Genomic DNA, 13,235 nt, shown 5'->3' with positions numbered 1-13,235 from the left:
GAAGTAAATTTTTAATTTTAATTAAATTTAATATCCATATCTAGACTGTCTACATTTGCGCCTGAAGGATATTCTTTCCTTAATTGTGGGAAGAATGCAGTATAAAGAAAATTGATAAAATTATTTTTCCTTTCTTTAAAATAGAGATACTTAAATGTGATTAGAAGGAGAAGAGAGAAAGAGAATCCTGGCACACTTTTTTGCATCCAAAGAGCTAAAGAAAATGATTTCTCATAGATTTATGAGGATTCACCTTTACATACAACCATGACTCATTAGAAGTATGGTAACCGCTGAGAATCACTGGGATAAAAATGTTTGGGGTTCTTCCAGCTCTAAATTATATAATGTCTATGACTCAGAGCTAGGGTGGTCAGGAAAAATAGTTCAAGAAATAAATATATGAACCAGGGCTGTGGCAAAAAAAATCAGCAAAGAACAAATATATGAAGGAGAATGTGAAATCACAAAGCAAATTTCATAATCATATGTCAAAATGAACCATTACTGAATTGAGGTCAGTAATAAACAAGATATTTCCAGTCTGTAAAAAGGATTCTTGAGGCTGGGAGCCATATATGATTTATCTGGGTCTTTTTATGGCTTCCCTGGTGGCTCAGATGGTAAAGAATCTTCCTGCAATACAGGAGACACAAGAGACTCAGGTTCAGTCCCTGGGTCAGGAAGATCTCCTGGAGAAGGAAATGGTTACCCATTCCAGTATTCTTGCCCAGATAATTCCATGGACAGAGGAGCCTGGCGGGCTATGGTCCATGTTTTCACAAAGTCTAACATGATTGAGCAACTAACACTTTTTTTAGAGCAAATGTAATCAATGAAATGAACGAAGTTTCAAAACTTAAGGAGTCACAAGGTTGTGTTACCTGTTTTCCTGAGTGGGGCTCCAACAAGGGTCCTTCAGCCCAGTGCCCTTCGAGCATCTGAGTTCTAGTCAGAAGCAAAGGAAGGTTTTATTCTTTGATCAGATAACGAAGAGGTGTGGGCCTGTTTTCTTGAGCACCCACTCTCCCAATGGGCAGTAGGTAGGGCTGCTTTAGAAGGATCTCTCAAAGTGAGGTTCTTGTGGAGTTGGAGCAGGGGCAGCTGGGCTGCTTAGGCTCCAGATGGCAGTTCCTGGAGCAGCGTCTCTGCACGTGGCCTGCAGCTACCATCTTGGATTTTGTGTCATGCACGGCTTCTGCACGTGGACGCCCAGCTGAGGTGTAGGCTCAGCCGTTTTCTTTCACAGGAGGAACCCTGGTGTGAAGGGCCAGATGCAAGGCTCTGCACATGGCCTCCCTGTGAGCAAATGAGAATAGACTAAGTGCTAGGGAAAAGGGGCGGGGCGGGGGGGGGGGTGGAAACAAGGTAAGACTTTATTTTATTATGGAATTCCCTGAGAATTGTTAATGGCCTTTGCTAGTGACAGTTGTGCTTTGTGTGTTTTCCTAAAGGAGGGGCATTGATTTGATTCCTTGGGTAATTTGATTTTGAACTACCCAGTCTTTTAGTTTTTACATAAGTCAGTTTATATTTTCCTTCTAGAAAAGTAGGATAACATGTTTGTATTTGTTTATAATAGTATGTTGGAGGTGGATGCTATTAGAGATCAATGGATCTCACTTAAAAAATGGTGTAGTCTTAATGAAATGAGAACAACTGTTCTTGGATTTCCATTGTTTTTCTTGAGCACATTAAATGGTCAGTAACTTATTAGGGGAGATTAAAAAGCTGCCTTTGGAGGAGACATGGCTAGAAGCTTAACTATCGTAGTGTATTTTTTTCCTTTTTTATTTACTCTTATGGGAGCAGTATTTATTCTGTCGTATCATCAGCACCGTACCTTGGAAGGCAGGAGCAGAAAATTAAAGGATTCAGCATTGCAGCAGCCATCAAGCTTAGGAGGATCCTGATCCCTTGTGAACCTCCGAGGGTTGTGCCTTTCCTCTGCTGGCCCCATAGACTGCCATATGCACTGAGCCTGTGGGTTTTAAGCTAGGGAATGTTAGAAGTGTCCCACTGAAGGCCCTGCCTACTCATTTTCCAGAGGGGCTTTTTCTCTGGGCTTTCTATTAGTCATTTATTAAGTGAAGAGAACTTGAGTGTCCCCTGTATCCTATTTATCGTTGTTAGATCTAGTTCTCGATCCTGTCTCTCTTCAAATCAGTGTGGTAGGAGTTCCTTAAAACTTTTGGCATATGGTGGGACTTTCACCTAATTTCTGGTATAAATATCAATTTCCTGCTTATTTTACAGTTATTTATGCATTTTTCCTGGGCTTTCTGGGCTTGCCTTGTGGTTCAGCTGGTAAAGAATCTGCCAGCAATGTGGGAGACCTGGGTTCGATCCCCACTGGAAAGATCCCCTGGGGAAGGACATGGCAACCCACTCCAGTACTCTTGCCTGGGGAATTCCACAGAGAGAGGAGCAGGACAGGCTGCAGCCATGGAATCACAAAGAGTTGGAGATGACTCTGAGGCTAACTTTCACTTTCATGCATTTTTCTGGGAATTTTAAATGAGTGGGAAATTAAATAAATGAATTTCTAATATTAGCCTTAGTAAGAAATTACCAATAATTAACCTTCTGTTCAGTTCAGTTCAGTTTAGTCGCTCAGTTGTGTCCGACTCTTTGCGACCCCTTGAATCGCAGCACTCCAGGCCTCCCTGTCCATCACCAACTCCCGGAGTTCACTCAGACCCACGTCCATCGAGTCAGTGATGCCATCCAGCCATCTCATCATCTGTCGTCCCCTTCTCCTCCTGCCCCCAATCCCTCCCAGCATCAGAGTCTTTTCCAATGAGTCAACTCTTCACATGAGGTGGCCAAAGTACTGCAGTTTCAGCTTTAGCATCATTCCTTCCAAAGAACACCCAGGACTGATCTGCTTTAGAATGGACTGGTTGGATGTCCTTGCAGTCCAAGGGACTCTCAAGAGTCTTCTCCAACACCACAGTTCAAAAGCATCAATTCTTCGGTATATTGAATTCAATATACAAATATTAAATGACATATACAGAAGGAAAGGGAGAATTAGGCCTTGGAAGAACAGAGAAGATGGAACAATACTCTTACCTCTGTAAATACCCATGGCCCTTCTTAGCTACTGTTACACTTGTGTGTGTGTGTGTGTGTTAGTCCCTCAGTTGTGTCTAACTCTTTGCGACCCCATGGGCTGTTGCTGGCCAGGCTCCTCTGTCCATGAATTCCCCAGGCAAGAATACTGGAGTGGGTAGCCATTTCCTTTTCCAGGGGATCTTCCCAACCCAGGGATTGATCCCTGGTCTCCTGCATTGCAGGCAGATTCTTTACTATTTGAGTCCTTGGAAGCCCTTATAATTAGCCTGTGTGTAGGATGTGTGTGTAGTAGGGGAGTGTACTCCACTACTAGACTGAAATCTCTTTAAGATTGAAACTATATCATTAATAAAATACTGTCATTAGATTTTCATTGATTCGCCTGTGTACTCTGTATTGATGAACTTTAGATGATTTAGTAGGGGTGCAAAAGAACAGAAAGGAAGCTCAGTGCTAGAAAACTTTTTATTTATAGTTAAAAGTTGTCATTGTTTGACTGTAAAGATCCTGCATGATCTACAGAACTGTAAATATTCTGCTTCTCTTTTCCCAGGCCCTGCTTCTATCTAATGTTTCTAGAAAACAGTTTTCTACCGGGGAAATTATTAACTTGATGGCAACAGATACCCAGCAGCTCATGGACTTGATGACAAACATCAATCTTCTTTGGTCAGCTCCTTTTCAAATCCTGATGGCCGTATCACTCCTTTGGCAAGAGCTGGGTCCAGCCGTGTTAGCAGGGGTGGCAGTCCTTGTGTTTGTTATACCAATGAATGCTTTAGTTGCAAATAGAATGAAAAAGCTGAAGGTAAGAAAATAATTGCCTCATGTTACCTGTGTCAAACAGAAGCTGAGTTTCCAGACTTGATACTAAACACCTAGCTAATTCTCTGAATATAGAAAATAGAGGCTTAAAATGGATACAATATGAATTAATCATTTATTGAACCAGTATTGATTGAGCATCTATCCTGTCAGTCACTGTGCCAGGCACATAAAGTATAGCAGCGAAGAGAATTGACAAGTTCCAGATCTCCTTGGGTTATTGGGGAAGAAAGGCAACAAACAAATAAATAAAATAGGTAGATAGCATAATGCCTGGTGTTAATTTGTGTATGAAGAGAGATAATTAGGATAAAGTGATAGAGTAACAAAGCATTTCATTTCACAAACAAAGTCTGGAACATCCTGAGGAAAGATATGATGTATCAGCTGAGTAAGGCACCAATCCATGTGGATGTCTAAGAAAAAGATATCAAGCAAACGGAATGGTGTGTGCACAGCCGAGAGGTGGGGATATGCTAGGTCTGCCTTAAGTAGCAAGAAGGCTAGTGAGCTAAAATGTGCAAGGAGTGGCTGCATGCAGCCAGTGGACAGTAAATGCCTAACTGAATTAATTTTAATATTCTTCTTCTACATTCCGTCAGTCATCTTACTATCAATATATTTTTGACATCTGCTATTTCCAAAACAGTGTGTACTATGCTGTACTGTAGGAATGGGGGAACAGGACCAAGACAGAGTTCACTTCTCTGAAGGAGATCACACTGTAATGGGAGAAATAGATGGTTTCCCATGTTAAAGTAACAAAGATAGATGCAGATGTGTTGCTTAGGACAATTATTTTATTTTTTTAAATGAATAAAGGGTAAACAACATCTTATGTATGGACATGGAAATGAATCAATCACTATTAGGAAAACGTAAACTAGAGAAACACACACACACACACACACATATATATGTATAAAGAATCTGCCTGCCGATGCATGAGATGCAGGAGACGCAGGTTCGATCCCTGGATTGGGAAGATGCCCTGGAGAAGGAAATGGCAACCCTCTCTAGTATTCTTGCCTGGGAAATCTCATGGACAGAAGAGCCTGGTGGGCTACAGTCAGTGGGGTTGAAAAAGTGTTGGAAACGACTTAGTGACTAAACAACAAAAATGTGTAATATGTATGCCATGAATTTATATGGTGTGTATATATATGTATATATGTGTGTGTGTATATATATATATATATATATATATGTATAATGATCCAGTTTTTAAAATGTGAATATACCTTGCACACGGATATGATAAAAATATATATAAAGTGATATATTTATATCACTATGTAGTGATAAAGATATCTAAATATAGGTTTTAATGTATTTGTATGAACATAGAAATAACCTAGAGATAAAACACTAGTCTTTTAAGAGTAGTTACCTGTAAAGTGAAATTAAATGGAAGGAGGGAAGATTTTTTTACTTATTACTTTAATACATTTAGAAGCTAAGAATTTATACCTTCTTTTACTTTTTTCTGAATTTTTCAAATAATTACCCAAAAGCCTAGTTTTTGAAGATAAGAACTAGGAAATAACATATAATTATAAAATAATTATGAATTATTAAACATATGGGTATTTAGAATAACAGATTTTTAAATGAATAATTTTAAAATATGTTTTTTAATATTCTGGATATTAAATAATTGTAAGTTAAATTTTTAGGAATGGAATTACATTATCGGGAATTTATCTAGAGCCCTAAAACATCCAAGAGACTCCAATATTAGGTACAAGTATTCTAAATAAAAGATATGCTTTAATCACACAAACGATATAAAGGATGTTAGCTTGTAAATGTGTACTTTGTTAGATATACAAGTACCTATTATTGCATATAACATAATTGTGGCAATATTATTGGAGAAAATCCTTAAGACCAAATGACCAAATGATAATAAGTATTATAAATAAAGTTTTACATTATAAATAGTAAGTTGTATAATACATAATATTTGCAAAAAAAGCTGGTATGTATATATATATATGTGTGTGTGTGTATATATATATTTGTGATAATAGAAGTACCACAGGAATAAAGATTTACATACATATAATTGATAGAGTTTGGGGAATTTTTCCCATTTTGATTGAATATAGATACTTTTATTCCATTTATAACAAAATTTTTCTGAATAAATATTATATTTTCTACTCTTTTGGAAAGTGTACAACTTGTTTTTATTTTACTGCTGGCTACTTTTAAGTTTTAAAGTATTTATAACTGTTATCCAACATTAACAGAATAATGTATAGATGTTATAATATAGTTTTTATCAACTAAATATTATATAAAATAGAGGAAGTAGATTGCATTTTTAAAAATAGTTATGTAAATTAAAGTATTAGCAACTTTTATCAAATATACTGTCATTTTCTTTCCATTATATAGAAAAATCAAAGGAAGAACAAAGACAAACAGATAAAACTGCTCAATGAAATCTTACATGGAATTAAGGTAATAAAAAAAGGACATGCATTTAATTTATCTATTTAGAATACAGCAATAAGTTAACCAATAAATGAATCTTTTAGCATTCTCAATATCAAAATAATGAAATATGTATAATTTTGAGAGAGTAATTTAGATTTCAGATGTATAAGATTTCTTACATTGAAATAGCATTTAAATAAAGCCAAATAAAATGTAAGGTGTTTTTTTGTTGTTCTCAACCAACAACTAAACACAAATATCTCAAAAGACACAAAATATTACTCGTTTTTAAAACAGAAAGTTTGGAATGAATCAGGGAAGAGTGGCAGGAACACTGTCATCAGTGTGGAGGTAGACGCATGGGGAAAGTGATGAGAGGCCATTCGGTTTCTTTTATACAGAAGAGAAGCCGTCATACAAGTGTATTTTATGAAAAAGAGTGAAAGCGTTCATCGCTCAGTCATGTCCAACGCTTTGTCACCCCATGGACTAGAGCCCGCAAGGTGCCTCTGTTCATGGAATTTTCTGGGCAAGAATACTGGAGTGGGTTACCATTCCCTTCACCAGGGGATCTTCCCGACCAAGGGATGGAACCCAGGTCTCCTGCATTGCAGGCGGATTCTTTACTGTCTGAGCCACTTATCTCGCTATTCTATAAAAAGTACGTTACCGATTATTTGTTTCCTATAAAAACTACCTCCACTCCACACCACTGACATTTTCTCTGTGATAAAACGAGTGAAGCTTTATAAATTTTGCATAAAGATACTCCTCAATTTTGGAGAAGGAAATGACAATCCATCCAGTGTTCATGCCTGGGAAATCCCATGGACAGAGGAGCCTGACAGGCTACAGTCCATGAGGTTGCAAGAGGAGGACTCAACTTAAGACTAAACCACCACCACATTCCTCAATTTACAATGGCTTTGTATCCTGATACACCCATCATAAGCTGAAAATATTGTTGTCGAAAATGCATTGAATATACCTAACATACTTATTACCATAGTTTAACATATATTTACATCACTTACATTAGACTACAGTTGGGCAAAATTATCTGACACAGAGCCTATTTTATAATAAAAATGAAAGTGAAGTTGCTCAGTTGTGTCTGACTCTTTGCAACCCCATGAACTGTAGACTACCAGAGTCCTCTGTCTGTGGGATTTTCCAGGCCAGAATACTGGAGTGGGTTGTCATTTCCTTCTCGAAGGGATCTTCCCAACCCAGGGATTGAACCCGGGTCTCCTGCATTGCGGGCAGACACTTTACCATCTGAGCCACCAGGGAAAGCATTGAAAAGTTCACTAATTTATTGAATACTGTACTGAAAGTGAAAAACAGACTGGTAATATGGTTGCAGAATGGTTGGTAGTATATTGGTCATTTATCCTCTAGATTGTCTGGTTGCCCAGCACCATGGCAGAGTATTATATCACAAGAAGTAACCTGGGAAAAACATCAAAATTTGAAATTGGAAGTGCAATTTCTACTGAATGAATATTGCTTTCACACCGTCCTAAAGCTGAAAAATCCTAAATTGAATCACTGTATATCAGAGATCATCTGTGTATAATTTCAAATCCTATTGCACTTGGATTATAGCTCATCAGATTTTTCTAAAGCACAAAATTTGCAAAGTTCACATCAAATTTCCTTCTGACATTTAAAACTCCATCGGACATTTCCATCCACCTGCAATGCGGGAGACCTGGGTTTGATCCCTGGGTTGGGAAGATCCCCTGGAGGAGGGCATGGCAACTGACTCCAGTATTCTTGCCTGGAGAATCCCCATGGACAGAGGAGCCTAGCAGGCTGTAGTCCATGGGGTCACAAAGAGATGGACACAACTGAGCAACTAACTACAGTGCAGTTCAGTCTCTCAGTCATGTCCTACTCTCTGCAATCCCATTGGACTGCCTCACTCCAAGCTTCCCTGTCTGTCACCAACTCCTGGAGCTTGCTTAAACTCATGTCCATTGAGTTGCTGATGGCATCTAACCATCTTATCCTCTATCGTCCCCTTCTCCTCTGCCCTCTATCTTTCCCAGCATCACGGTCTTTTCACATGAGTCAGTTCTTTGCATCCGGTGGCCTAAGTATTGGATTTCAGCTTCAGTGTCAGTCCTTCCAATGAATATTCAGGAGTGATTTCCTTTACCATTGACTGGTTTGACCTCCTTGCAGTCCAGTCTCAAGAGTCTTTTCCAACACCACAGTTCAAAAGCATCAATTCTTCAGCACTCAGCTTTCTTTATACACAAATAAATTATTTGTGTATTTGTGTATAAATAAATTGTGTATAAATAAATCCACAGAATAAACCCATTGTATGTACATACTGATTCACCTTAGAATCAGTAAATGATATGCTGCATTGTGCTGTATAACATTTTTATAAAAATATAAATTACTGACGTGAAAGACTGTTAAATTGAAGATACCTTGAAAGGAGACTGATATCCATGAATAGCAATAAGATTGCTGGGAGAAATATCAATAACCTTAGATATGCAGACGACACCACCCTTATGGCAGAAAGTGAAGAGGAACTAAAAAGCCTTTTGATGAAAGTGAAAGAGGAGAGAGAAAAAGTTGGCTTAAAGCTCAGCATTCAGAAAACGAAGATCATGGCATCTGGTCCCATCACTTCATGGGAAATAGATGGGGAAACAGTGGAAACAGTGTCAGACTTTATTTTGGGGGGCTCCAAAATCACTGCAGATGGTGACTGCAGCCATGAAATTTTTTTTTTTTTTTCATGTGCAATTTTGGCATTTCGTCTGATGGGGAGTTTGTGTACTGTGAAGGACTCAAGGGAAAACCTGTAGATGAATTTGAAACACAGGTTAGGATAGCTAACATCCAGACCTTGGAAATAGGATTCTCTGTAAAACAGGTCTTAAAGAGTAATTTAGAATTTCTACCGAAACTTATTTCACAATTGTCATTAAAGCTACCCTGCAACCTTTTTAAAATTTTACTTTTTATTGAGGTAAGAGTTGACTCATTGGAAAAGACTCCGACGCTGGGAGGGATTGGGGGCAGGAGGAGAAGGGGACGACAGAAGACGAGATGGCTGGATGGCACCACCGACTTGATGCCATGATGGACTCGATGGACGTGAGTCTGAGCGACCTCCAGTAGCCGGTGATGGACAGGGAGGCCCGGCATGCTGCGACCCATGGGGTCCCAAAGAGTCGGACACGACTGAGCGACTGAACCGAACTGAACTGAACTTTAGTTTATAACACTTTTTATGTTTCGTGTGTATGACATATCCCTGCCTTGTATGCACTACAGCATGCTCACCAACAGAAATTTTGTTTCCATCCATCACCCTACAGTTGATCTCCTTTACCCTCTTCACCCTCCCCCAGCCTCTTCCCCTCTGGTAATCTATATCAACATATTGGTTTGGTTTGGTTCATTTATTTTATGTTTTGGTTTGTCTGTTTTTTTTTTTTATTCCACATATAAGTGAAATTATACAAAATTTGTCTTCATCTTACTTAGCGTAATACCCTCAAGGTCTAACCATGTTATTGCAAGTGGCAGGATTTCTTTTTTTGTGTGACTGAGTAATATTTCAGTGTGTGTGTGTGTGTGTGTGTGTGTATTACATCTTTACCCATTCATCCATTGATGGGCACTTATTTTGTTTCCCTATCTTGGCTATTGTGAACAATGCTGTGGTGAAAATAGAGGTGTGTATATATATATGTGTGTGTGTGTATATATATATATATATATATATATATATTCAAATTAGTGTTTTCATATTCTTTGGATAATTACCCAGAAGTGGAATAGCGGGATCATATGATGTTCTATTTTTATGTTTTTGAGGGATCCTAATGTGTTCCACAGTGGTTTCACCAGTTTACATTCCCACCAACAGGGCACAAGGTTTCCCTTTTCTCCACATCCTTATCAACACTCATTATTTCTTGACTTTTTGATGATACCCATTACAATAAGGATGCTGAACATCTTTGCATGAGCCTATTGACCATATTTATGTCTTCTTTGTAAAATATCTATTCATCTCTCTGTCTTTTTAAAAAGAGTTTTGCTGTTGTCATTGTTGAATTGTGTAAGTTCTTTGTATATTTTGGATATTAACCCCTTATCAGATATATGATTTGCAAATACCATCTCTCATTCGGAAGATTATCTTTTTTTTTTTTTCATACATGACATTTCACATGTTTCAATGCCATTCTCCCAAATCTTCCCACCCTCTCCCTCTCCCACAGAGTCCATAAGCCTGTTCTATACATCAGTGTCTCTTTTGCTGTCTCGTATACAGGGTTATCATTACCATCTTTCTAAATTCCATAGATATGCGTTAGTATACTGTATTGGTGTTTGTCCTTCTGGCTTACTTCACTCTGTATAATAGGCTCCAGTTTCATCCGCCTCATTAGAACTGATTCAAATGTATTCTTTTTGATGGCTGAGTAATACTCCATTGTGTATATGTACCACAGCTTTCTTAGCCATTCATCTGCTGATGGACATCTAGGTTGCTTCCATGTCCTGGCTATTATAAACAGTGCTGCGATGAACATTGGGGTACACGTGTCTCTTTCCCTTCTGGTTTCCTCAGTGTGTATGCCCAGCAGTGGGATTGCTGGATCATAAGGCAGTTCTATTTCCAGTTTTTTAAGGAATCTCCACACTGTTCTCCATAGTGGCTGTACTAGTTTGCATTCCCACCAACAGTGTAAGAGGGTTCCCTTTTCTCCACACCCTCTCCAGCATTTATTATTTGTAGACTTTTGGATCGCAGCCATTCTGACTGGTGTGAAATGGTATCTCATAGTGGTTTTGATTTGCATTTCTCTGATAATGAGTGATGTTGAGCATCTTTTCATGTGTTTGTTAGCCATCTGTATGTCTTCTTTGGAGAAATGTCTATTTAGATCTTTGGCCCATTTTTTGATTGGGTCATTTATTTTTCTGGAGTTGAGCTGTAGGAGTTGCTTGTATATTTTTGAGATTAGTTGTTTGTCGGTTGCTTCATTTGCTATTATTTTCTCCCATTCTGAAGTCTGTCTTTTCACCTTGCTAATAGTTTCCTTTGATGTGCAGAAGCTTTTAAGGTTAATTAGGTCCCATTTGTTTATTTTTGCTTTTATTTCCAATATTCTGGGAGGTGGGTCATAGAGGATCCTGCTGTGATGTATGTCAGAGAGTGTTTTGCCTATGTTCTTCTCTAGGAGTTTTATAGTTTCTGGTCTTATGTTTAGATCTTTAATCCATTTTGAGTTTATTTTTGTATATGGTGTTAGAAAGTGTTCTAGTTTCATTCTTTTACAAGTGGTTGACCAGTTTTCCCAGCACCACTTGTTAAAGAGATTGTCTTTAATCCATTGTATATTCTTGCCTCCTTTGTCAAAGATAAGGTGTCCATATGTGCGTGGATTTATCTCTGGGCTTTCTATTTTGTTCCATTGATCTATATTTCTGTCTTTGTGCCAGTACCATACTGTCTTGATAACTGTGGCTTTGTAGTAGAGCCTGAAGTCAGGTAGGTTGATTCCTCCAGTTCCATTCTTCTTTCTCAAGATCGCTTTGGCTATTCGAGGTTTTTTGTCTTTCCATACAAATTGTAAAATTATTTGTTCTAGCTCTGTGAAGAATACTGTTGGTAGCTTGATAGGGATTGCATTGAATCTATAAATTGCTTTGGGTAGTATACTCATTTTCACTATATTGATTCTTCCAATCCATGAACATGGTATATTTCTCCATCTATTAGTGTCCTCTTTGATTTCTTTCACCAGTGTTTTATAGTTTTCTATATATAGGTCTTTAGTTTCTTTAGGTAGATATATTCCTAAGTATTTTATTCTTTTCGTTGCAATGGTGAATGGAATTGTTTCCTTAATTTCTTTTTCTGTTTTCTCATTATTAGTGTATAGGAATGCAAGGGATTTCTGTGTGTTGATTTTATATCCTGCAACTTTACTATAATCATTGATTAGTTCTAGTACAGCCATGAAATTAAAAGACGCTTACTCCTTGGAAGGAAAGTTATGACCAACCTAGATAGCATATTGAAAAGCAGAGACATTACTTTGCCAACAAAGGTCCGTCTAGTCAAGGCTATGGTTTTTCTAGTGGTCGGTATGGATGTGAGAGTTGGACTGTGAAGAAAGCTGAGGGCCGAAGAATTGATGTTTTGAACTGTGGTGCTGGAGAAGACTCTTTTTTTTTTCCCCATCATTTCCCCTTTATTTTTTTTAATTTAAATTTATTTTAATTGGAGGCTTTGTATAGAACAGTCTTTTGGAGAAGACACTTGAGAGTCCCTTGGACTGCAAGGAGATCTAAGCAGTCCATCCTAAAGGAGACCAGTGCTGGGTGTTCATTGGAGGGACTGATGCTGAGGCTGAAACTCCCATACTTTGGCCACCTCATGCGAAGAGTTGACTCATTGGAAAAGACCCTGATGCTGGGAGGGATTGGGGGCAGGAGGAGAAGGGGATGACAGAGGATGAGATGGCTGGATGGCATCACCGACTCAATGGACTTGAGTTTGGGTGAACTCCGGGAGTTGGTGATGGACAGGGAGGCCTGGCGTGCTGGGATTCATGGGACCTCAAAGAGTCGGACACGACTGAGTAACTGAACTGAACTGAAATTTAACTCAGATTATTCTGTAAAGTCACACATCCTCAAAGTATATGATCCAGATGCACCTTGCACCTCTTTGTGGGTTAACTGAGACCCCCAGCATCCATTAGAAAACAGTGATGTATGTTTATGTGCTGTTAAGTATTGATATTGATAAAATGAAATTTGTTTTATCAGTAGGACTAAGACAATGTAGATAAAAGAAATTTTCTCAAGATCTAAGCAAAGTTCAAGATTTA

The 13,235-nt window shown here is 38.3% G+C and overlaps 1 protein-coding gene across 4 annotated transcripts in view; it reads left to right on the top strand.

Moving 5' to 3' along the window:
• The window catches only part of ABCC13 (ATP binding cassette subfamily C member 13), a 101,027-nt gene that overhangs the window by 25,894 nt on the left and 61,898 nt on the right, over positions 1-13,235 (top strand). For all 4 annotated transcript variants that reach the window (XR_009494779.1, XM_024993887.2, XM_024993883.2 and 1 more), the window contains exons 6-7: positions 3,632-3,886; positions 6,307-6,372. Coding sequence is in view for 3 of the 4 variants with exons in the window: in XM_024993887.2 (XP_024849655.1) it covers positions 3,632-3,886; positions 6,307-6,372 (321 nt within the window). In the remaining variant the exon portion in view is untranslated. The remainder of the gene's footprint in view (positions 1-3,631; positions 3,887-6,306; positions 6,373-13,235) is intronic.

Source organism: Bos taurus, chromosome 1 (assembly GCF_002263795.3).
Source record: "Bos taurus isolate L1 Dominette 01449 registration number 42190680 breed Hereford chromosome 1, ARS-UCD2.0, whole genome shotgun sequence".
NCBI classification, from domain to species: Eukaryota; Metazoa; Chordata; class Mammalia; order Artiodactyla; family Bovidae; genus Bos; species Bos taurus.
The sequence above is the reverse complement of the archived record's forward strand: the minus strand, read 5'-3'. Positions and strand labels throughout refer to the sequence as shown.